The sequence below is a fragment of the Tenrec ecaudatus genome, chromosome 12, assembly GCF_050624435.1.
Source record: "Tenrec ecaudatus isolate mTenEca1 chromosome 12, mTenEca1.hap1, whole genome shotgun sequence".
NCBI lineage: Eukaryota > Metazoa > Chordata > Mammalia > Afrosoricida > Tenrecidae > Tenrec > Tenrec ecaudatus.
The window spans coordinates 104,771,544-104,796,965 of NC_134541.1; the positions used below are offsets into that span (position 1 = coordinate 104,771,544).

At 44.8% G+C, this 25,422-nt stretch overlaps 1 protein-coding gene across 11 annotated transcripts in view; it reads right to left on the minus strand.

Moving 5' to 3' along the window:
• RBFOX1 (RNA binding fox-1 homolog 1) overlaps window positions 1-25,422 on the minus strand; it is a 375,459-nt gene that overhangs the window by 99,851 nt on the left and 250,186 nt on the right. For 10 of the 11 annotated variants that reach the window (XM_075528227.1, XM_075528222.1, XM_075528229.1 and 7 more), the window contains 4 exons: window positions 21,708-21,761; window positions 14,442-14,534; window positions 12,446-12,506; window positions 6-59 (listed from right to left, as the gene is read on the minus strand). In XM_075528227.1, coding sequence (XP_075384342.1) covers window positions 6-59; window positions 12,446-12,506; window positions 14,442-14,534; window positions 21,708-21,761 — 262 coding nt within the window. The remainder of the gene's footprint in view (window positions 1-5; window positions 60-12,445; window positions 12,507-14,441; window positions 14,535-21,707; window positions 21,762-25,422) is intronic. The other variant, XM_075528230.1, reaches the window with a different exon arrangement.

Genomic DNA, 25,422 nt, shown 5'->3' on the forward strand with positions numbered 1-25,422 from the left:
TTTACCTGCATAGAATTCGGGACTGTAGACGGCACCCACCACTGGATTCAATTTCCAGCCTTAAACAAAGAAAAGAACATACAAAGGATTTATTGTCACATTGGATTCAACAACGATCCGTACTGCAAACGAACTGTGCATCCCAGGGGTTCACATGGTTTCTGAGTTTTAAAAAAAAGAGCTGAGGGCATGTAGTTTGGACATGGGTTGTCATTATTGTTGTATTTATTGTTTAGGCTACAGATAGGAAAACCAGGCTGGGCATGTGTGCCAACTCCAAATTCCCTGAGAAGGTACGTGAATGAAAACAATGAGCCAGCTGCTGGTGACCCTGCTGAGAATGATGTGTCCTTACTTCATTTCCTCCCATAGGTGTATTTTCTAGAGTCTTGATAATAATATAAAAATTATTTAGGTTCACTAGTGGTGAGAGTGGCGATACCGAGAGGGTAGAGGGAAGGTGGGGTAGAAAGGGGGAACTGATCACATGGATCTACATATAATCCCCACCCTGGGGAATGGACAACAGAAAAGTGGGTGAAGGGAGACGTCAGACAGTGTAACACATGACAAAATAATAATTTATAAATTATCAAGGGTTCATGAGGGAGGGGGTGGGGAGGGAGGGGAAAAATGAGGAGCTGACGCCAAGGACTCAAGTAGAATGCAAATGTTTTCAGAATTATAATGGCAACAAATGTACCAATGTGATTGATACATGGATGGATGTATGGATTGTGATAAGAGTTATAAGAGCCCCCAATAAAGTGATTTTAAAAAATTAATTTGGTCCTCTCACAAATATACCCAGGGATCATCCATCACACGTCTCCCCTTTGTATTAATTTCACAAAATTTTAGAAGCTCATCTAAATGGAGATCTTTTCAGGGACACGTTCAGTCAGTTAACATCATTCCTAATCATTACCTGGTGTCCTGGTCATGATCAGGAGCCCTGGTGGCATAGTGGTTACATGTTGGGTTGCTGACCACAAGGTCGGCAGTTTGAAACCACCACCCTCTCCAAGGGAGACAGATGAGGCTTTCTATGCCCGCAAAGAGTTACAATCTTGGAAATCCACAGGGCAGTGCTACCTTGTCTTATAGGGTCACAGTGAGACAGAATGGAGTCTATGGTAGTGCGCTTGGTTTTTTGAATCATGACCTTGAGTCCTGTAGAATTTTGAAGTGCTCTTTGAATCTTAAAAGTAACAACATTTTGTACTGTTGAGATTTAGTGCATTTCAACCCACTCAGGAACAACGATGACAAAACAACAATAAAATCTTTAATCAATGCATAACATCTGAGGTGACTTCCAAATAACCTGTTTGTAACTTTCATGGGATTTTCTCATCCTCTAGCTCTTCTGCATAAGCAGTGTCCTGTAAAATGAATCTAACACCTAGGAACAGAATGTACAAGAACATTCCCCAAGGGGGAAGCCACCAACACTAGAGACTCATCTGATGTGGTTTCAGGGACAACCTCAGGAAACAATGTTTTAGTGTTTGTGCTCCTCTCTTGCTCCCGTTGGCAGGTCTTTAAGAAACAGTATGGAATGTCTGAAAGACACAGGAGGTAGGAAACCTTGCCATCTGGGTGATGGTCAAGCACCAGGGAGCCATGAATAACTGCTTCTGAGAGGAGGCCCTGGTGAAAGGCTGATTGTGAAGGAAGACAGGTGCAACAGGAATTCTCTGAAGGGGAGGTGTGTGATCTTGGGTGATCTAAGTGACATGCCTGTAAGAACCTCAGAGAGTTGACTATTATCTACTGATCCATTGAGGAAATCCAAGAAAGGCTCGTAATTGCAACTCATTGCCTCTGGATTAAATTATCTAAGGCCTCTAGAACATTCTAGAAAACTTTCCTGTGAGAGGTGATGACTAACTACTCATCCATTAAGGAAAGCAAAGAAAGGCTCACTATCACAATAAACTGGCTCTTGATTCAACTCTTTAAGGCCTCTAGAACTTTCCTCTGAGAGGTAACTACTCTCTACTGATCCATTGAGAAAATCTCACTATCGACATAAACTGGCCCTGAATTAAACTACTTCAGGCCTTCTAGAACTTTCTGAGAACTTTTAGTTCCAACTGGCATCAGTTAACTTGTGCACAACACCAAGGATGATCCAAGAGTAAGACTTTCCAAAGCATTACCCCTGAAAGGCTTATAAAGGGTAACTCGGTGGGTTAAGCATTGGACTGCTAACCTCAGGGTCACTGATTTAAACACACCATCCTTCTAGGAGAAAGAAGAGTCTGCCTGCTTCAGTTTCGATTTACAGCTTGGGAACCCTCAGGAGCAGCTCCATGGTCTAGAGGGTAGCTGTGAATTGAAAGCCATCAGATGACAATGGGTTTGGTTTGGGTCCCGGTTACTTTTTATGTCTAAACATAAGCGATTAAAATCTGAAACCTGTTGCCAGAGTAGCTTCTGAAATTCAAAACTGACAAATCCTTCTCTCATAATCATTATACCTGCCACATCTGAGATTTTGTGTTTATAGGAAAATAAAAAAATTATCCTGGATCTTTCTAAATATGTGATGATGGCTGTGGAAAAATGACTTCAATTTAACCTACTGGTTCTCCAGTGCTTCCCAAAACAAATGGAGACCTACTTCTGGGAGACATGGTCACCAAGGGACACATATCCTCAGCCATTTCCGGGTCCAAGAGAAAATGGAGCAACCACTTGAACATCTGGACATGCTTAGCCATCTCAGTCTTTCTAGAGCATCTTATGGAAACTTAGTTAATGACCAAAATCTGCATAAAGTCACCTTAAATGAATAATTAAGGCATGAAGTTATGACTCCTCTTCTTTCTCTTGTTGTTTCCCATTTTACCCCCATGGATGCCCCCAAGGTTTTGTTGGTAGAGGAGAAGTCATTGTTCATTTCACAGTGATCCCATGAGAAAAAGTAGAGTTGTCTCATGGGGCTTTGAAGGATGTCAACCTGATGGGAGCAGCTGACCCTCTCTTTCTTCTATTGAGCCTCTGGGTAGATATGAACCACTAACTTTTGGCTAGCACTTCAACATTTAACCACTGGACCACCAAAACTCAAACCAAACTCACTGCCATCAAGCTTCTGCTGATGCATAGTGAGCAATCAGGTTAGAACTACCTCTGAGTTTCTGAGACTGTAAATTTTTACGGGAGGAGAAAACCCTGTCCTTTTCCATCGGTGTGGCAGATTGTTTTGAACTGCTGACCTTGTGGTTAGCAGCTTACCTCACAATCACTATGCCACCAGGGCTCCTTACTGGGCCCCCTGGACTCCCTATGTATCTTCTTAGCTCCCTTAAATAACTCTATACTTAGAAAGCTCAGTGAATACAAGTCACTGAGTATGCACCTATTAAGGAATGTGGATGGAGCATTCAAAGATCATAAATCATGTCACTGGCCTTTTCTTTTCTCAAATAAACATTCTGAAAGGTTTATAAGGCTACTTAAAACATAATTTTTCACATGCCTTCATCAACATTTCCCCTGACAAATCTCTCTTTCTCTTCCTACTTACCTACTTTCCTTCTGCCCATCCATTTATCCATCCATCATCAGTTCACTGAACAAGTCTACTCATGGAAAGGAGTCCTTGTATTTCAATGGTTATGTGCTCAGTAGTTCAAACACAACCAGGACTCCACAAGACAAAAGCCTGGTCATCTACCTCTATGATGACAACAGTATAGGAAATCACATGGGAAGCTGCTTCTGTCACACTGGGATACGATGAGTCAAAAATCAACTCAATGGTACACAATACCACCACCAACAACAACAACCAAAAGAAGGCATGATTTAATCTAAAAATGATACAATGAAAGGTACTCTGTCTCTTTATGTGGGTGGACCTCACCTTATGGAATACACAAGATCCAATGAAGTGCATCTGTGGAAAGAGTCCATGACAAAGCTCAATATCATCAGCCAGAACAAGACTAGGGACTGACTGACTGTGGAATAGACCATTGATTGCTCATATGCAAGTCCAAGTAGAAGCAGAAACAAATTGAAGCAAACCCACAGAGCCAAAGGACAGCCTGGAGTACATCCCATCTAAATTCAGAAGCTGTCTCAAGAATAGATTTGAGGCTATGGATGCTAATTAACAAAAAGCAGAGGAATTATGGGAGAACATGAAAAATTTCACAAACAAAAAATGCAAAAGGTCTTTATACAGATGAGAGAGAAAATGGATGCTGGAACGTATTTTTGAATATAGAGCAGCTGAGGTGAGTGAGGGAAATGATGAACTAACAGAGCTGAATGCAGAATTCAAAGTTTAGCTGGAGAAGAGGACGCATGATAAGGAAATATGAAAAGATGTGGAGTTAGAAAATCAAATTGGAAGGATATACTCAGCATTTCCCAAGTTGAAAGAAATAAGCAGACAAATCCAACCTTTGTGTTGTAACACTTAAGAATTCTCCGGACAAGTTATTGAAAGGAAGAGAAATATCAAGAGAAAATGTACCAAAAATAATTGGTCTACTGTCAAACCCCTCAGGAGTTCCCATGTGACTGAGAAATAATAGTGTTGAAAGAAGAAGGCCAAGTAGCTCCAGAGACATTGGAAAGAAGAAGAAGAAGAAGAAGAAGAAGAAGAAGAAGAAGAAGAAGAAGAAGAAGAAGAAGAAGAAGAAGAAGAAGAAGAAGAAGAAGAAGAAGAAGAAGAAGAGCAGCCGCCCCAGGAATTGATAAAATACCAATAAGTGAGAAGTTTCAACAAATAGATTCCACCCTGGATGTTATCATTCATCTATGAAAAGAAAGTAAGAAAAAGAAAGCCAACTGACGGAAGAGAGGAAGAGACCCACATTTGTGCCCATTGCAAAGAAAGGAGAACCAGCAGACTGTAGAGAATATCAAGTAATAGCACTAAGATCACACACAAAAAAACAAAATGTCACTGAACTGAAAAAAGCATTTATGGACAGGGAATCCCCCAAAGTAACCCCCTTGCTGCTAAAAGCAAGGAGAACTTGAAGCACTTAACTGCTGATGAGATGGGAATCAACAAACCCAGGTTTCGGTATAGATTATATCCAACATAAAGAAAATCAAAATCCTCACAAATGGATCAGTAAGCAGCATCATGATCAACAGAAAAGACTGGCAGGTAAAGGATTTCATTTTACTGGGATCCATGATCAACCATACCCAGGGCGGCAGCAATAAAGAAAGCAAGCAGAGCATGAGCTCGGGGAAATCTGCTGCACAGGACTTTTTAAAAGTTGTTTAAATGCAAGGATGACACTTGAAAGACTAGAGAGCGCCTAACTGCCCCGTCTTCACGTGGAATAGAAGACTGAAGGGTGGTTACTTTTGAAGTGTGCTGTGGATGAAGAATATTCAATATACAATGGACTGCCCGAAGAACAAACAAATCCATCCTGGATGAAGTACAAGCAACATGTTCCTTAGAAACAAGGATAAGAGACTTCATCTCACAAACAGTGGATGCATCAGGAGGCCCTGAAGAGAAGCATCCTGCTTGGTCACTCTTCTTTCGAGAAGACCCTTCAAGGTGATGGACTGACACAGTGCCTTTGACTCTGAGCTCAAACATAGCAAGAATTGTGAGCATGTCAGTATGAGTTGGAACCAAACTGATTGCACCTAAGGACAGCTGTCTCATTAGGGAGATCTATGCTTATTTTATGCCAATACGTATTACTTGATAGAGGTAAATGATCATGTCTTCTCTACCAGAAACCAACTGGGGCTTGTGTGGAGCAGAATGAAATGAGATTGTTTAGGTTGTCATCGGAACACCAGTGTAGGCATCACTGGTCCTTTCTGGACCACCGCCACCACCAATAAATCTGGGGGCAGTGAATAACAGGGGGCTTCACAGATGTTGTTGTTTGTGGTCGGAGTCACTGAGCTGGTTCCAATTCTTAGCAACCCTGTGGACAATAGAGAGAGCAAACCCCCGCCCGGTCCTGCACATGCTCACCACTGGTTCTGTTTGAGGCCCCAGTGGCAGCCACTGCCGCTATCCGTCCATTTTGTCCTGGATCTTCCTTTGTTGGTGCCGCTGTACACCACCACGCAGGAGGATGCCCTTCTCCAGGGGCTGGTCTCTGCTGGCAGCATGTGCCAAGTACACAAGACCAGCTCTCACCATCCTCGCCTCTAAGGAGCACCCTAGCTGTAAGGGTGTCTGAGGATTCCCCTCTAAAGAATGGGAAGGTGCAGAGAGGGATTTTTCTAATGGCCTCATCATCCCTTTTCCTGTAGGACTCCGTCTTCTTCAGCCCACTTCTGCCTTCTTTCCGGATTCAAGTTGAATGAGGATGAACTCCCTCTCCTTTAGGGGAACTGCCTTCCTCCAGCCTTTTGAAATTCACCAGGGTTCAGACCTACAAAGCTCAGGCAGCCTTATGCAAATGGATGCAAATAGTTTCCCAGTCCCTGCCCCTCCTGTTCCTACCTGGAAGGGACCCCTGGGACCACCCTGCTGGAGACCCAATGCTGCCCAGGCAGGAAGACTGAGAAAATGGCCCCAGTTTTAATTTCCCAGGCAGTTTGCCTACATCCCCAGGCCTTACAAATACAGAGATTCTGATCAAGGACATTAAACCGAACAATGAGGCTCACAACAAAGAAAGAACAACTGAGAAAGCTCAGGGCTCTCCCTCCCAGCTTCCCAACAATCCCTGCTTTATGGAGCAGAGAACAGGCTGGGGTCTTTCTATCAGGCAGGCTTGGGCTTGGCTTGGCTTAGCTAGACTTCTATGTCCGCATCCAGTTCATCCCTGTTCTCGAATTCCATTTATCAGATCATCCATCATCCAGGGCCCAGACTCCCCGAAGTCCTGAGGGGGCTACCCAGACCAGAACAGGCATCCCAGAATTCAGTCCCTGCCTGCTCTGCCCTTCGTGGGCTGGGACAATGAGCAAGCCCATTCCTGGATAGGATGACCCCATAGGCTTTCTGGGGCGAGTAAATGTTTACTGAAACCCATTGCCTCATCTGTCCCCCTCGCAGGGGTCGGTGGATTCGAAACACTGGTTGTTAGGTTAGCAGCCTGGCACTTTAACCTCTACCTCGCCCGGGCTCCCTAAGACACTGCAGGGTATTCAAAACCCACAGCAAACCGCCTTCTAGAGACCCCTTCAGCATTAGGACTGGTGGCTGGCGTGACGCAGAAAGGACTGACCAGTCCAAAGTGGAACTGGCCAAATGCCCACGCTCACCTTGCCCAGGCCACTCCGCCTTCTGTGACTTTGTTCCCCAGCTATCAGTGGCCCACATGTTGATCGCCTTTAAAAGATAAGATTTTCCGTTCTCTTAAAATACTGTCAGAACTAGCAATGTTAGAGCAAGGGTCTCCAAGGCTCCGAGTTACGGACTGTTTCCAAGGGCTGGCCATCTGTGGGTTCCAGAGGCTGGAAACCCGTATGGAGGAGAAGGCCTCTTCTTTCTCCTGGGAAGCAGGTGGTGGGTTCGAACTGATGAGCTTGCGCTTAAAAGCTTTACTGAAAGCCCCAAACAGGCTGCTGGTGCTGTAGACAGGGCATGAATGCATGGGGCATGAACTAGCTGCGAGATCAGAAACTGCATCACTGAGGAGGGCCAAAAAGACCACATAAAGGAACAAACAGACTAGATCTGAGAAAATCAGAGTCATCTTGGACTATTATTTATTTTTCTTTCAGGTAAAAGAAATTACGTCTTTACTAGGAGAAAAAACAAAACAGCACCAAGATAGCAATGAAGGAAGGGCTACTGACATCGGCCAGAGTCTATGCAAGACTCACAACGGAGGTTGCTACGAATCAAAATCAACTCCACGGTGTGAGTTTGCCTTGGGATTTTTGGACCTACAGCCTGATAAAGGTCAAGGTGATGACTTAATGTTGAGGCCCCGGGATAATTAATTATGAGTAACTATGTGGCTGTGGAGTCCATTCTGATTCATGGCAACATGAGTCAGAGTAGAACTGTGTCCCTTGGGGTTTTCCATGGGGACTTTCCACAGGTAGATCCTCAGGGATTCTGAGGAAACTATGGTTGGATAGGACCCTCTAACCACTTGCAAGACTCAAAACACACTGCTGTCAGGTCAATTCCAATGCAGAGGGGCCCAAGACAGACCGCAGCTGCCTTGTTGAGTTTCCAAGGATGTAAATGCTTGGTAGGAGCAGAAGGCCTCATTTTCCTCTCTCAGAGCGGCTGGCGGGTTCCAACCGTTTACCTTCTGGCCACCAGCCCAGATCATAACCCAGAATATCATCAGGGCTCTTTTGCACCACCCAGGGCCTCCCAGTTGAATACTCTTGCACTTCTATTAAGGAGCCCTGCTGTGTACAGATGCCACAGCTTTGTTTGCTGAAAATGAGGAGGATTTGAAGCACTTGCTGATGAAGATCAAGGATGGCAGCCTTCACTGTGGATCGCAACTCTAAGTAAAGACCAACATTCTCCCAACTGGACCAGTAGGTAACATCATGATAAATGGAGAAAAGATTGAAGTTGTCAAGGATTCTATCTTGCTTGGGTCCACGGTCAATGCTCATGCAGTCAAGACATCAAAGGCCACATTGTATTGGGTAAAGGTGATGCCTAAGACTTCTTAAAAGTGTTGAAAAGCAAAGGGGTTACTTTGAGGACTAAGGTTAGTTTCACCCAAGCCACTTACAATGATCTCCGTCCAATGCATGTACAAGGTGGACACTGAATAAAGAAGACCAAGGAAGGATCGATGCATGAAATGATGGTGCTGATAAAAAATATGGAAAGTGCCATGGATGGACAAAGGGCAAACAAATCTGTCTTGGAAGAAGACTTCTTAGAGACATGGATGGCAAGCCTTTGTCTCACGTGCTTTGAACATGTTATCAAGAGCGGCCAGTCCCTGAAGAATGCCATGCTTGGTAAGGCAGAGGGGCAGCGAGAGAGTCAGTGAGGTGGACGGACAGTGACTGCAGCAATGCGCTCAAACGTAAGTGCAATTGTGAGCATGGCTTAGGAGCAGGTGGAGTTTCCATCTGTTGTATATTGAGTGTCTGTGTGTTGGATTCGACTGGGCAGCACCTAATCACAATAACAATGTATCTTCTCCTGCTACCTTCTCTTACAACCAGGATCAAGTGTTCTTGGATTCTGTCACGACATTCTAAACTGTGATCCTCAACAGCAGTCTCCGGGACCAACGTCTCATTGCATTTAGGGTCACTCATGTTAAGATTCTAACCCCTGCTTAGACACATTCTCAAACGACTGCACCGACAGGATGACGACATTGGTATTCATCATGTACTCTTCTAAGTTGACATCGAGATTTTACCACTCAAATAATTTATCCTTTTTTTAATTACAAATTTTTAAATTAAATTATTTAAAATTTATCATTTTGACATACCATAATTTTGATCTTTTGTATGAATGAGCTAGGGAGCTAGTGGGCCAATCTGAGTTTTCACTTAAATTTCTTCATTTCATGAGGATTTTATTGGTCCTGACTTATTCTCTCTGAAGGAGATCTAGTGGCACCGGTGGGTAGATGTTGGGCCGATAACCTCAAGGTCTAGGGTTCAAACCCACAGCAGTTCCTCAGGAAAAAGCTGAGGCTGTTATTATGGTTATATTAGTATCAATGACATTGCCCAGTAGTCAAGTGACTGGTTTTTAATCTCTTTTTAATAGAACCATGTTTGCTGAGGAGCTGAGAAAACCCTGATATTTCCACTTAGTATGATTATATTCAGGGATGGGAAAAGTTGCTGGCTTCAGACATTGTCAAAAACTCCTGCAGGATTAATTTTCAGTCCCTGAGCAAGCCATCGATTACGAACCCTCGTGTGAAAACATGCATGCACGCACACAGCTTAGGGATGAATGGTTGGCTTCCCTTCTTCATTGTCTCACTTGCACATTGGTGATGCAAGCAGGCATGTGCACACATGTAGAGACACATGGGCATGCACGGGAAGAAAATCCCATGACTCAAACCAAACCAGACACCCATTCTCATGGAACTATTCCAGGGTTCAAAGATGACATGTGACCAGAGCACAGGCATGCGTGCTTGGATATGTATACACGTTATTGCTATTTTGTTATGAAAGGCAATGTCTGGCAATCAGGTGGCTCTCATCACAGATAAACTCTGAGAAGATGCAGAGCTATTGTGTCCTGGAATTGGGAGGCTTCACAACTCACAAATCTGGGATGAGTGTCATTTCCACACTGTGTGTCAAAGTGGAGGGTGAACATTACCCAGGTTGTTGGATGGTGTGCCTCGGTTTGTGGGGCTAAAAAAAGAGTCTCCTACTACCCTGGAGCTGATTCTGCGTCATAGGGAGCTGAAACTGGTAGAGGAACAAATAGCCTCATCTTTTCCCTTTGAAGCCGCTGATGGGTTTGAATCACCAAACTTGCAGTTGGCCATCCCGACACTTACCCCACAGTGTCACCCTGGCTCCGTGGGAGAAAAAGTCCAAGGGAATAAAGAATTCTGCTGTTCCCCAGCTTCCTGCCCTAGAATTTGGGTGGCTTAGCTCTGTCTAACAGGGACCCTTTAAAAAACAAAAGGAAATCACATGCCTTTGACAAATCAGTAGCCATGGACAGAAGAAAAAGCAAAAAAAAAAAAATGGCCCTATGCTGATAGTACAAATATAATGTAAATATATGAGTATGCTTGGAAGAATGCTATATTGACTGATAGAAGTCAAGAAAAGAGTATAAATGCAATGATATCACTTATACAAAAACCATAGGCGCAATGCTTTGATACTGTAAACGGTGCTCACAAACGACGTGAGATCATCTAAAATGCAAACTAAAGTCTAAATAGTACTCAATAATAGTGACTTCCTCTGAAGTAGGAAGCAGGGGGAGAGGTTGAGGGGGAGGGCGTCCAAAAGCACAATTTAGCTATGCCACTAATTCAACTTCTGTCTGCTTTTATTCTTCTTTCAATGACAATGTGTTTTCACATCTCCTGTGTAATTAAAATTTTAAGATGGGGAAATTCCATCCAATTTAGTCTAGTGACAAGAGTAAAATATCTGTTTCAAAAACAAAATGAAGACGACCATCTCTTCCAGTCTCATATCTCAGTTCAACCAGTTGCATTGGGATATGATCCCTAACACTGTAGAAATCATCCTACACACACTCATGTAAATGTTTGCATTATGCTGTGCTTTCAGAGAAATAGTTGAATGCTTTAATTAATATCTAATAAACACATGACATATATCTTAATTTAAATATAGAACTTTAAAATAGAATTTTAATTTGTATTTACTTATACAGTACCTATATTACTGTATACCTTAAGTTACTTAATTACCTCTTGTTTTAATTTTTGGCACAATTAAGTCATTTATTTAGGATGTAAGAAACCTCTCAAGCGATGATTCTTACGGGGAGGCTCATTCTGAGAAGGTTGAAAGAATGTTCGAATCAAAATGTTTGAACTTTAAAAATGACACTCCAGGTGTGTGCAACAGCTATCTTTAGGAGAAGCTCTGAGACACCACCTTGGTTGAAAAGAGCAGAAATGCTGGGTCCTGGAAGGGTAGGCTCTACACAGCAGCACCTCGTCAAACGCCAAATGGACAGACCTTCCTGAAGACCCACCAATCAAATGACCGATCCACCAACCCAACCATTGCCATTAAGTTGACTCCTACCCAGCACAACCCAATTGGGTAAACCAGAACTGCTCCATAGATCTTCCACGTTTGTAAATCTTTATGGAAGCAAATGACTACATCATCATCCTTTGGAGTAAAACCAACAAAGAGCTCATGGCCACATTCTGTTCCTCCCAAGGAACTGGACCAGGAGACACCAGCCAAGCTGCTCCTAAGCTACTGATGAGTAGACTGCAGACCAGGAACAAATGGCTGGGTCAGTGATGAAGGAAGAAGAAGTGGAAAAGAGAGCAACAAACACATCTATACTACCTTTCACCTCCCCACTCAACTTCTGTAGAGAGCCCTGAGTCAAGTGGGCTCCGAGTGACCCTACAGAGCAGAGGACAACTGCCCATTCCGAGGGTTTCTATAGCTGTCATCTGTACAGGTCACCAGGTCTCTTCTCCTGAGGGGTTCAGATCACCCACCTTTTGCTTAGTGGCCAACAGCTCAGCCACTGTGTGGCTGGGCTCCTGGCAAGAAATGACATAATCTTGCTAATTCCCCAATAATTCCTGTATCCCTACCCCAAGTGAGAATTATTCTAGAGAAACTCGGCAGGCTAACCTCACTCCTTGAAATGAAATGTGTCTTTGTGGTAAAAATGATTATATATACATTTAATGTATACGCATGCACACCCACATACACCCATACACGGTTTGTTCACGATGGCAGATCAACAGCGAGAACCTAGTTCATGGAATCTGGTTCTCTGTTGAATCACTAAATACAGTCTGAAGGGCAAAGCCCCGAGTCTACTTACCATTTGTATAAGGGTTGACGGTCTTTTTATTTGTCATCACACGAGCTGTGGCGTTATTTACCTACGTATACAGAAAACTCAAATGAGCATGTATCCCAGGGCCAGTCCACACAACAGTTAGTTGCATGCATTATGACTGTGATCACTTATTATTTAAAAAAAAGAAAAACAACAACAACAAAACAGTAACAACAACAAAAACTAAAATGCATTTTTAATTTATAAAAGGCAGTAGGTGCATAACAAAAAAAATCAAACAAACAACCATACATCTTGGTAATTACATTTACATCATCACCATTTAAACTTACAGATCATTTCAAAAAGGCAATGTCATATCATTTAAACGTTTAATAAAGAGACAGGGAAAGCAAATAAAGAAGAACTGCATCGTTGAAGATTTAAAATGCATGCGTGGACTCCGTGGGAACACAGAAACAAGTAAAAGAAAGAGTTGTGTTTTTTTTTCAACATAAAATAAAGTTCATATGAAGGAGCATGCAGTGGAGAAGAAGAGGGAGAGACGAGGAATGAGGGAAGGTCAAAGTCAGGAAAATAAACTCAACAAAGAACAGAAAATGGACAAAGTTGTAGCATCACTGTTAGGACACAGAGTCACCGGGAAGCAACATCTAGCATTCAACAAGTGGCAGAGGAGCCTTTGCACATGGCAGGATTAACAAAAACCATTCAAGCTTTGAAAGTCACAGCTACCGGAAGGATCAAAGAGAGGGTGCATTGTTGGACACGATATGGAGTCAACCATCTGAGTAAGATGTGAACCGGTCATTTCTCAACCCAGTCCAGTGCCTCCCGGGCTACCAGCTCAAACGTACACCGAGTTACGGGCGTACCGATATCCAAAAAAAACAGAGCATCGAAAGAACGGAATACAACAGTCAAAAAACTTCACGTGGTCGAGATAGAGAGATATATGTATAGAGATCTATCAGCACTAGAATACGTGAAACGGCAGATGGTCCACTTGCCACTTACCATTCACCGCCATCGCCAGCATGGGTTTGTATACAGTTACCATGGTGACTGAGAGTTTGGTGAGGGGCCTAAGCGTTATCGCCGGAAGGGGGGAAAATGAAAGGCAAAATATGCAACATCTTACTCCAAAGACTAAGAAAAAAAGCATTTTTAACTGGCAACGTTCTGTTTTTCTTTTCTTTTTAAATTTTAACAAATATGACCCTGTGGCAGGGTTGAAGGCGATCCTGTAGTAGAATTGACTCTTGAGTATTGGCATTTTGGTTTTTTATTGATCTTTGATGGTATGGAGGGGGAAGGGAGTGGCCAGATATGGAACAGGAAATCCTGCTTGGTGATTCGCATTATAATCACAAAGAATAAAATGATTCAAACAGGCTTTCAAAGAAAAAAAAAAAGGAGGGATTTTAATAACAAATACTTCCTTTTTTTTTTTTAAATAACAAATCCTTTCACCAATGTTTAATCTTGTGATTGGGTCTAATTGGCTAAGCACTACGGATCCCTCCTCAACCCTGTAGTGGAAAAGAAAAATAAATAAATAAAACCCCCAAATCTAAACCAACCAACAAACAAACCAAAATCGCTCTTGTATTTCATTTGATGACTGTTCAAAACCTACTGCACCCGTCGGATACAAGACGTGGAAAATTAAAAAAAAACCAAAACAAAACAATCATAAGAAGAAAAAGAAAGAGCGCTCTCAGATGAATCATTCATAGGGTCTCCCTTACTTGCCATCCACCTTTTAGCAGTCATAAGAACAACACAAAGGAAAATCAAAGGAACTCAAAAAAACGTGTTTGTTTTTTTTTTTCAAGTCAGGCCAGTAGTCCTTTAAAAAAAAAAAGTCGATCGGTATATATAAATATATATATAAACGATGAGAAGGAGGGTGGGGTCACATACAAGACACCAGCGACACATCTGAAACAGCGAATGAGCGTGAAGCAGACATTGATCGAAAAACGATGAAAAGGGAAATATTTTGAACATGCACCTCGATTTTACGGCCCTCAACCACGGTGCCGTGTAATCTCTCCCTCGCCCTGTCGGCATCCGTACTATTCTCGAAAGTTACGAAACCAAATCCCTACATGCAGGAGGGAGAAGGGAGACAACATGCAGATTAATATTTCCAAGTCCACGACCACTTTGCAACGTTCGCTCGCTTTAATTGCTACTTCTTGTCCTGGTTTCAGTTCTGTAACATGCAAATTAGAGAAATTATAAGAGTACTGAGATGTGCAATCAGTAGGCAATAAATATGAACGAGGCGCTTCTTTCCTGTTTCCTTTCTTTCTTTCCCTGCCCACCCTCTTTTGTCTTTCTCCCCCGGCACCCAGTAGCTGTCACCCGCGAGGAGTCCTGAGAAGGATACTGAAAATATCACCTTTCTAAACGTGACTGACAGAAGGAAATAAATCTAACGAAAAGAAAATGAGATCAAAATAAATGTACAGTGTCTTCACAGAGAATAAAAATGAGATAACGAGGGGAGGGGGAGAGGGGGCACCACTTTCTTAACATGCAACTTAAAGAAAGAAAGTCAAATTAAAGAAACGTGTGCACAGAATTCAACAATGAATGCCAAAACCCTCTAACATTTCCTGCAGAGACATGCTGTGTGTTCGTAATCACATCTCTTCTTCATGCAAATTGAGGGTTGTTCGAATTGGTCCATTCTACAGCCTTTACGTCTCAAAAATAAAAATCAAAAGCCTAAAAAAAACCCCCCAAAAAACAAAAAACAGAAAGCGAACGAAAAAGAACCCAAAACAAAAATGGAAAGACCTTTTGTGTTTGTAAAACACACCTTAAACGCTTTGATCTAAAAATCCGAAGGGGGGGAAAAACCACATGAAATGAATAGAAATAAACGCTAGTTGATTAATAATAAATGCAAACAGTTCAAGTAACTTTTCTGTATGAGTTAGCCCCCGCCCTTCCTTGCCCTTCCCTCCCCCCACAACATACATGCCTCTACATTCATAAACGCTTGCTGCCCTTATCAACCAGAATGTTCTAAGAGGCTACACTGGCATTTAATTCCAGCAACAGGTAGAGATGTAAAGTCATTCTGTGAGTAGAATGTAATTAAACATAGCACTGACTCTTTCACTGGGGGAACTGTTTGCTTTGACCAGAGTATACCAGCCTCAGAAGATGAACTGAGCTAAACTTTATACTGTCTAATGCCCCCTCTCTCTCTTTCTCTCTCTCTCTAACTGACACGGTCCCTAAGAAGAGTGCAGAAGACATAACATTGTATTTAAACCCCTTACAATATTCGCACGTCTTTGTCAGACATATACACCAACCTTTTGCAAGGACTCCAGTGTGAATTTGCCTGGCTCCGCCTGGATTTCACAGTGCCAATGGGAATACTACTTGGGGGATCCTTGCATCCACGTGGGTAAACTTGACATGAGCTTTAAATTAAGCTGACTCAGGGCAGCTTACTAGTTTTATGAGAAAAACAGACAAATGATTCCAAGTAGCTCACAATCTTCACCAATAGCACACCAGGTTGTTTTAGTGATGCCAACGTGAGCAATGCTTGGGGAGAGGGTGCTCCAGGGGTCTGGCAAAGAGGGACATTCATGATCATGACAATGGACCTATCCATCCCATCAGGCAGGATTTTATAGGGAATTAAGTGACATTGCTTGGAAGGGTTATCCTGAATAACCACTTAACATTATCCAGTAGTGAAAACCTGGATTTAAGCTGAGACCTGAATTAGGTTACTGAGAAGAGGATACTCTACTCCCTGACTGCAGGCTCCTATTGAGCCTTGAACATCACCATATGGTCATATTAGAATAGAATAGGGTACTATGGAGTCCATTCCAACTCAAAGCAACCCAATGACTCCGCGGGAGTCTCAAAGCCTGGTTGCTTGGGACAAGACCAATAAGATTTCCCTTTCAGGAATTTCTGAATGAATCAAGCATCCAACCTCTTGGTTAGAGCCAAGCACATTAACCATTTGATTTGTTCGCTCAGAGGGCTCCCGTGTTAGGTGCTCACAATATTTACTACCTGAATAGTTTCGAAAGAGTACCCCTTCAATGAACAAAAGATAGAGTTCCGGGAATTTCACTCTGCTTGGTGGCTTTAATTCTTGATCAATGGGTTCCCAACTTAGTAGCAGATGAGAAGGAGCTGTCGAGTTTATTAAACATTTAGATTCTTGGACCAGGTCCCGGGTTTACTGAGTCAGAATCTCAGCATCAAGTCCAGAAATTGGTTTGCTTACAAATCTCGCCACCTCCATAACTGTCACCTTTTAGCTGTTGCTAAATGCCACTGCGTCGGTTCACATGACGGCCCGGTCCTGTGCCATCTTCGCAATCTCTCTGCTGCCCCTGGGTCCATTGGTGCAGCCCCTGGGTCAATCTAGCTCCCCGAGAGTCTTCCTCTTTGTTCCCTGGCCTTCTGCTTTACCGAGAATGCTGTCCTTCTCCAGGGACTGGTCTATCCTGATGACATGTCTGAAGTACTTGAGATGGAGTTTCATCACCTTGGCCTCTAAGCAGCACGCACCCCTGGGTGTCCTTCTTCCAAGACCCACTTGATCATTCTGAGGGAAACCAATAGACTATTCAACAGCCGTGGCTCACTCCATAATTCAAAGGCATCAAGTCTTCTTCGGGTTTACTTATGCCTGTGTATGCGTTGGCGTATGTATACATGTACACGCCTGCAAATCCAGATAGCCATCCTCATTGGGCGCTGAGTTATGGATATTGTTCCCATCAAGAGTGGTCAGAGGTTTGTTCCTAGCTCTTAAAGAGCCACCTATTTCTTTCCACTTCCCTCACACCCAATGATGGAGACAAGGCCACCTAACAGAGGTCCAGGTTTCTCAACCTTTAAAAAGAAGCTGTCTTTTTTAAGATGGTGTTTCCCCATAAAGGTTAATGTCAAGTATGAAAAGTATCCCAGTGTGATGGAGTCACTGGCCCCATTTAGCGTCTCCCAATTGGGCAGCCTTGGTGTCACGGTGGACACTCACTAGCCATCATGTCCTATGCCTGAAAGACTGATTCTTTGGGAGGGAATATACCCACCGCAAAAGGCTCTTTTTGATGCCTCATGATGCCTCAAGGAAGGAAGGAAGGAAGGAAGGAAGGAAGGAAGGAAGGAAGAAGGACACTTAACAAAGTCAGGCTCTACACATGGCAAATTGAAGTGGTCTCGTTTCTGAAGGCCCCAGAGACAGGCTAATCATGGTGGTGAAGGAAAGCTTCTTAAAATAGCACAGCCATTGTACTTCCAAAATAGCAAGCGATCGTCTTCTCATGTCCTCAAACAGCTCTCAGAAGGAATGAAAGAGCTTTCTCCAACTGGCAAGAGTTACGAAACAGAATGTAAATTAAGTAGAAATAATAAAAACGCATACACGCACGAAGGAAATCTCTTTTTTTTTTAAAGACAGATGCTGGGGTAGAAGAAAATTCACTAACTTTCTGGGTCATCTTTACCAATGTAATTTATTTATTTAGTGGTCACACTAAATCCATCAGGCCTGAATGAAAAGGATGCGGCCGACCACCTTTTCTCCCTAACAGGCACTTTGCAGAACACAAGTAATCTTTTCCAAAAAGGAGTTGAAAAAGAATTCCCCTCTACCCCATCCACCCAAGCCTGGAGGTCAAGCTACTGACATATCACGAGGATGACCAGGCAATACCTGGACTAGCTGAACCAGAGGTTGTGACAGATTCTTGATTAGAACTCATCTGGCCCAGTGCAGGAGCATCATGGTCATGGAAGAGAGATTGTTGGGACGGGGTTCCCCCAGTTTGATCAGCAGTGTCCCGTTCAGTTCATACTAGAGCACTCCCTTAGACAAAGACGAGGCAGCGTAATATGTAAAGAATGAGGCACTCACACTCCGACTTCACAGGGAGGAGGTGGCTGCTGTGCCCAAGAGAGCTGAGATCGAGAGTCGCCTCAGACCAAAACTTTCGCTGAGTATACTTCTCAGATAACCACTTTCCCCAAACTGGGGGTTCTCCATGCCAGGCGAGGAATGGAGCTACACTGGATCTTTCTGCTAGAATCTGCTGAGTTCTCAGCAACCAAGTTCCAAACTCCAGGATGCCTGCAGGGAAGTCCCAGTTCCCAGCCCTCTGGGGAGTGGAGAACCTATTTCATCCAGCACTGCTGTTCTTCTTCTTCTTCTTTTTTAAATCGAAAGCGTTCATTTTCCAGTTGCAAAGGTCAATATCTACAAGTGTCCCAGTGACGCGGTGAGTCAGGCATGGGATTGTGAGCCACAAGGTTGGAGGTTCACGCCCACGAGCTGCTCCATGGGAGAACAAGGAGGCTGCCTCGTCCTGGAAACATTGACAGTCTTGGAAACCTGAGGGAGTTGCTCTCCTCTGTCCTGCAGGGTCGCTGTGAGTCCTAAGAAACTCAATGACAATGCGTAGTGGAAGGATCAGATCCAGGTCCTTGGGTGGCCCAAATAGCTGAGCGCTTGTCTATGAACTATCAGCTTGGTGGCTTGAACCTCTCCAGAGGTGTGTTGGAAGAATGACCAGGCATTCAATTCCCTGTGGGTCCCAGCCATGAGAGCCCGTGAAGCACAGCCCATGCTCTACAGGCTCACTTGACTCAAAGTCCCAGTCACATCCCTACCCACTAAAAACCAACAAAAAAGGTGGCATCTATTTAAGCTGCTGTTTTTAAAAGAATGAAAGAAACGAATCCATTGGGAACATTAATCCAGACCAACTTTTCAATAAAAGGAGTCTCCCATTTTTCTTCTTCTGTAACTTTTAATTAAAGGACTATTTGCCTTTCCTCTCTGTGTCCCTGGCCGGTGGAGCTCAAGCAATTGCTGTCTCGGGAGGGAGAGCGCATGGCCATACAAAATCAGCTCCCTGCCCTTCATCTCAGAGCTGTTTTTGTCGGAAACCTGGCTTTGAGCGGTGGTGACGTTCTGGGGTTATCTGTTTAACTGAGTCATGTGGAGGCCCTGTAAGTTCCACAGAAATGGGTTTTGCTACGGTTTGTTTGGTTTCTTTTTTAAAAGATGAAACCTGTGACCTGAGGAGTTCTTTGAACCCAACAGCTCAGTCAACCTTCTGTGCCGGAAAGCCGGTAGAGAACACCTCGTTGGCTGGACTCCAGCCTCACACCCAGTCCGCCTCTCAGGATTCGTCCCCAGTATCATCCGCATCAACTGAGAAGCCTGAGGCACAGGTTGTCCTGCAGGGAGAGGCTTTGAGTCCCTCTAGTCCAGTGGTTCTCCACCTTCCTCATGCCGCAACCCTTTCCTACAGTTCCTCATGTGGTGGTGACCCCCGACCATAAAATGATTTACATTGCTACTTCCTGTCATTTTGCTACTGTTATGAACCACAGGTTGAGAACCACTGCTCTAGGAGTTTGGGCAGACAGGGGCCATACTAGCAGAAGCAAAAGGACCAGAAGGAGGCAAAAAAAGAAATGAAGACCCAGCAAAGTTACTGCGGTAGACGGATGGTTTCGCTGTTGCGTCTTGGCTTGTGTATCTGTCCATCCTCAAAGGCAGGTCTGTGGTGATGCTGACTGGGGGTGTGAATGGGGCAGGGTGGGTCAGGACCCGATCTCTTACGATGCATAAAAAGAGCCCACGATGCAGATTAGTGAAGGGGGAAGAGCGGAGCCCGGAGCCAGGGAGCAGAAGCGAGAGACAGTAGGACTTTGGCCCAGAGCCGGCAGAAAGAGGAGCCCACTCCTGGGGGAAGTGGTCTTTCATGAGCTGTGAGAAAATAAATTTTGTCTGCAAGGGCTACCTTCTTGTGATCTGCCTGCCCTACTAACTGGGCACAGGGACACTTAGCCTTCAGCAGGACAAGAAAAGCTTAGAATTTGGTTAATTCAGGAGACCACGATGTATGTCATTATAAAACAAGTCTGCAAGGTGTAATTAATGGCTCAGTTAGTCAGTCAGCTGCCTGGTGGCTGATTCTGAAGTTGGGCGCCCTCCCCCGTCACAGTACAGAGTAGACGGTTCCATTGGCTTTCCAAGGCTGAGCCCTGGTGGTACAGTAATCAGCAGTTCGCAACCACCGGCTGCTCCTTGGGAGAAAGATTAGTCTTTCAACTCCTATAAAGAGTTTTAGTCTCAGAAACCCACAGGGTGGCTTTGAGTCGGTATGGACTTGATGGCAGGGCGTTTGTCTTTTTTTTCTGACCTTTCAGAAGCAGATCTCAAGGCCAACCTTCTGAGGCACCTTTGGGTGGGTTTGAGCCACCAACCTTTTGGGTGGTAGTCAAGTGCTTCACCACTGGGACCCCCAGGGAAGGCTTGCTGGAACAGAATGCTGGGCTTCCTGAGTCCTAGCCTCGGTACCGAGTTCAGTCCCTCTTGTTCATCTGGGGCCTGCTATTTTCCTGTTCTAACACGCTTCCCCAACAGGTGCATCCTGCTCATTCTGGGATCACTAGGGTCACCAAGGATGGAGAGTCTGGGGGTGGCTTGGCTGTTCTGTTTTGTGTTTGTTTGTTTGTTTGCTTACCCCCCTGGCCCCCCGTTTAGTGCGCTGTGAAAAATCCTGGGGGCTCACGGTCAAGGAGTCCTCCCACTTTATAGACACTGTCCTTTGTAGACAAGTCCACTTACACAGTGATTGTCTAGGGGGGAACCTCACCCCTCACCCATTCCCAAAATACACAAGGAGATACAGGAAAGCCAGCTGGAAGCCCAGGCAAATCACACCACTCGGATTGGTATCTCCTCACTTGTGAATAAAGTTCTGTGCGGAAGGTTGGTGTATAGGAGATTCTCCCCACCCAGCCCCCCTTCCACCGGAAACCCAGGAAAAGAACTGCACTTTGTTAACATGGAATGATCACATATTTACCTGCTCGTGAGATTAGCAACTCACTTTTTTTTAAATATAAAGAACATTATTAGCACTGAAAAACAAAAACGTTGCAACGTCATCATTATGGTCCCCATCATCATCATCACGATTACAATCTCTTATTTTTAAAACACAGGTTATTTTCCTCTGGGAGTGTGAGAGATAGGATGTCTATGTCAGGAAGGTTAAATGAGCCCCTTACATATTTGAAACGGACTCCAATGCACTTCCCACCATTTTGGAAATGGGGAGCAGGGGAGGGGTTCCCTACCAAAACTCTCCCACCGGGTCTCTTTTCCTAGTCAGCCTACGGAACCAGTGCAGTTGTTTCCCCCGATTCATCAAAAAGCACCATCATCACGTCAGCGACACAAGCCAAAGTGGATTAAATTGCTTACCTTGGAGCCTCGCTCATTAAAAATAATTTCAACATCTAAGATTTTACCAAATTGCTGCAAAGAAACAGAAATACTTCATGAGCATGCGCGCGCGAGAGAGATACAGCATGCACCCAGATGCACATTGGTCATCACCCCCGCCCCCCTGGGGACAAAGGCTTTGCTTTGTCCTGGTTGGTGCCATGGGTACGCATCGTGCATTGTTTGGTTAAGGGACGTGCTTGGCCCGGAGATGATGGCAAATGTACGACGTTCCCCATCGGGTGAAGTCTCAGAGTATGGGACCAGTATGCACATGGACATAGACCTTCTCCTTTCTTCGCATGAGCATTATTGCTTTCCCAGGCAGTAAGCAGCAAAGATCAACAATGACCACTCTGTAGCCTGGTTGTTCTAGAACTACCCCCCCGCCCCCCGGAACTACTGGGAAAAATACCACCCAAAGGAAGCACTTTTGGTTCTCAAATGCCCAGCTGAAGAGCATGTTGATGGGCACTTGCCTTTCACCGCTACAAAAGTTCAGGGCACACAGAGTAGGAAAATCAAAGGAAACAGAAGAGCCAGGACAAATATAGGGACCCTCGCCATAGCCAACTAGGAGCCCTGCTGGCATAGTGGTTACTCCTGGGACTGCAATCTGCAAGGTCAGCAGTTTGAAACCACCAGTGGGCTCCTCGGGAGAAAGACAAGGCTTTCTCCTCCTGTAAAGAGTGTCAGTCTTGGAAACTGACAGGGGCATTCTACTCTGTCCTGTGGGCTCACCACGAGTCCGAATGGACCCCGTGGGAGTGAGTTAGACTTGGTTTTGGTCTGAGTCAAGATACTCATACAGTTCTGGCCCATTCTCAACTGCCAGGCACTTTCTCAAGTACACAATCCAACACGCCGGCAGACTTGATGGGAATGAATAAGCTCAATCTGAACCGATAGAGCGTCTGTCCAGCATCTCAGATTTCTGATGACAATTACTTTAGGTCGGTGGTCAAAGGTTCCTACCTATACAAGTTAGGGAGCCATCAGAAAGTACAGGATGCCCAGCTAAATGCACCTTCAGATTGATTTTAAAAGGCTAAACATGTCCATTCAACTGGTGTTTTGCATTTTAGTTGCTCAATCAAGTAACCGAGGGAATCAAGGATCCAAAAAGCTAAAGCAATTGATAATTCAAAATTATTTCCCTCCACCTGAGAATTTCTGGAGATTTCTTAGATCCGGTCCTGGATTGAATGGTAATCTGCCCTCTCCCGCCCAAATATATCTCCAGATGGCAAGGCCAAGATTCTCAGTATGTAGCAGTTTTCGTCCATTTTGTGATCTGATGTAATGTCTTTCGAGTTGCCAACCTTAACTGCTAGGATCTTAATGAGATCAAGGATTTCAGCCTTAAACGCGGATGACAATTTAATGTGAGGAAAACCACAAGCCTCACAACTGGATCAAGAGGTAGCAGCATGATCAATGGAGAACAGATGGATTCCATCCTGTTTGGACCCACAATCCAGGCACAGGGACGCAGCAGTCAGGAGATCAATTGACGCACTGCACTGGGTAAACCAGCTACAGGAACCCTCTGGACAGTGCAGAAAAGCAAGGATGTTACTTTAAGGACTAAAATGCACCTGACTATTGTAGTCTCAATCACCTCATTTGCATGTGAAAGTTAGACAGTGAATAAGGAGGACTGAAGAAGAATTGATGCGGTTAGATTATGGTGCCGGCAAACACTAGGAAAAGTACCAGCCATGCCCAAAGAACACAAAGATCCGTCTTGGAAGAAGTACATCCAGAAAGTTCTTCAGAGGCAAGAACGACGCGATTTCCTCTCATGCACTTTGGACATGTTGTCAGGAGACACCAGTCGTCTGGAAAGGGCATCAAGCTCGGTAAAGCAGAGGGCAGCGGAGCCGAGGAAGACCCTGGTCGGGATGGACTGACAGTGGCTGCAACCGTGGGCCAGCATAAGCACAACAATGAGGAGGCGCCGACTGGGCCGTTTCATTTTGTTCTGCCTTGTAGGTACCTACCAACCACAAAGAAGCAAAGGGCCCGTTTGTGAAGGGCATTTTTTTTTAACTATGTACATGAGCAGGGCAACATTTTAAAAGCTGTTCTTGCATCTTCTTCCTCTTTCAGCTGGAGCCTTTCCTCCGCCCCATCGGCTTTGAGCACAGCCCCGGCTTGTTTCTCTCCGCAGAGCAGTCATTTGGATTCGCTCTGCTTAGAATATTCCATCTGCACAGATGCTAGAGTATCTATTTCAGGCCAAGGAGCCGAGGAGCACGTGGATATATTTTTGGATCAGACAAGCCTGGCCAAAATAAATAAATAAATAAGATACCTCTTGTAAAACCTGGAAGTCAGTATCATCTATGGAACCTTCTCTAAGAAGTCGACCCAAAAAATTCCCGTTAAAGTAAGCCCATACTGAGCGAGAGCGGCCGGCAAGGAGCTTTGGCACGAATCCTCCCCTAAACGAAACCCTGGCGCCATATGCCCTGAGACAGGCCTCCAGGGTTCGCCTCTTTGATGATTGCCATCGCTCGCGGATTCTCCAAGCAAAGGGAAACGAGTCGCGGGAAAAACGCTGATGCGAGCGCCATGGCGAAGACAGTTGTGCACTATATTTATAGCATCAACACTTTAATTGGGGAGTTTGGCCTTAATGATGCAAACACAGCTGGCACGTCTTCAGTTGGAAACAGACACGACTCACTCGCAGACATAGCTCGGCGTTTGTTTGCTCAACAGCCACAGCCTGGAATCCCAGCACCAGGATCCCGATGGCTGTAGCAAGAACAGCATCCGGAAGCTTAGGGGCACATACTTGGGCAAATATGTACCCAGTGTTTTGAGACATGCTCAACTCAAATCATTTTGCTCTGGGAAGCCGTGGAGGATGCTCCACGGCTACCACACAAAACATGAAGAAAAGGTGTATTCCAAGGCTGCGCAGAGAGGCTAAGGACGCCGCCCCCCTAGTGGCTCTGGGGTCTGTTTCTCGCTCGACAGGAGGCCCAGCAGCATGCCCAGAGAAATGGCTTTAGGAGACGGACTTCTGCATGGACGCTGGAGAAAGCCCGGATACACCGGACTCTGTCTTGACTGCCATGGTCAGGAGACCTTCATTGACATGAACAGAAGGTCCCATGACTGGGACTCTGACATTCAAGCGAAATTTGAGTTGATCATTTTCTTCCCGGGAGGATCTAGATTTGGGAGGCAGGCAGGAAGCTGTTATGTGCACAAGGGTGCCAAGCACACCTGAGCCAATTTGCAAGGCAACTCTCTCATGGACTGCGTTGTAGCTGGGGCCTCCCTACTTGCTGGGAGGTTGAAGGTGCAGGCCTTCTCTAAGGTGCCTTGAGAGAGGGAACTGGCCATCTCCTGGAAGGTCCCAGCCACTAGAACCACATGGGGAGCGGTTCCTCTGCTTGGGCCGAACCAACTGGATGGGGAGGAGCAGCAGGGCCTCCGGTCTCCAGTCAGAAACGTTCCCCGTAGAAATACCCTTTGGAGTGCCCGGAAACAGTCTGCTCAGAAGGAGGAAGTGGTGATGAACCTGGTGGGAATTCACATCGGCTCATGCCACAGTCTCATCAGGAGCTCAAGGGCAGCTGACAGAAGAATCCAGACGTGAAGGCAGCTCTCAAGGAGAATGCTATGGGCCTGGCAGCAACATCTTTGCCAAGAAATCACCAGAGTTCCTGTCCTGATG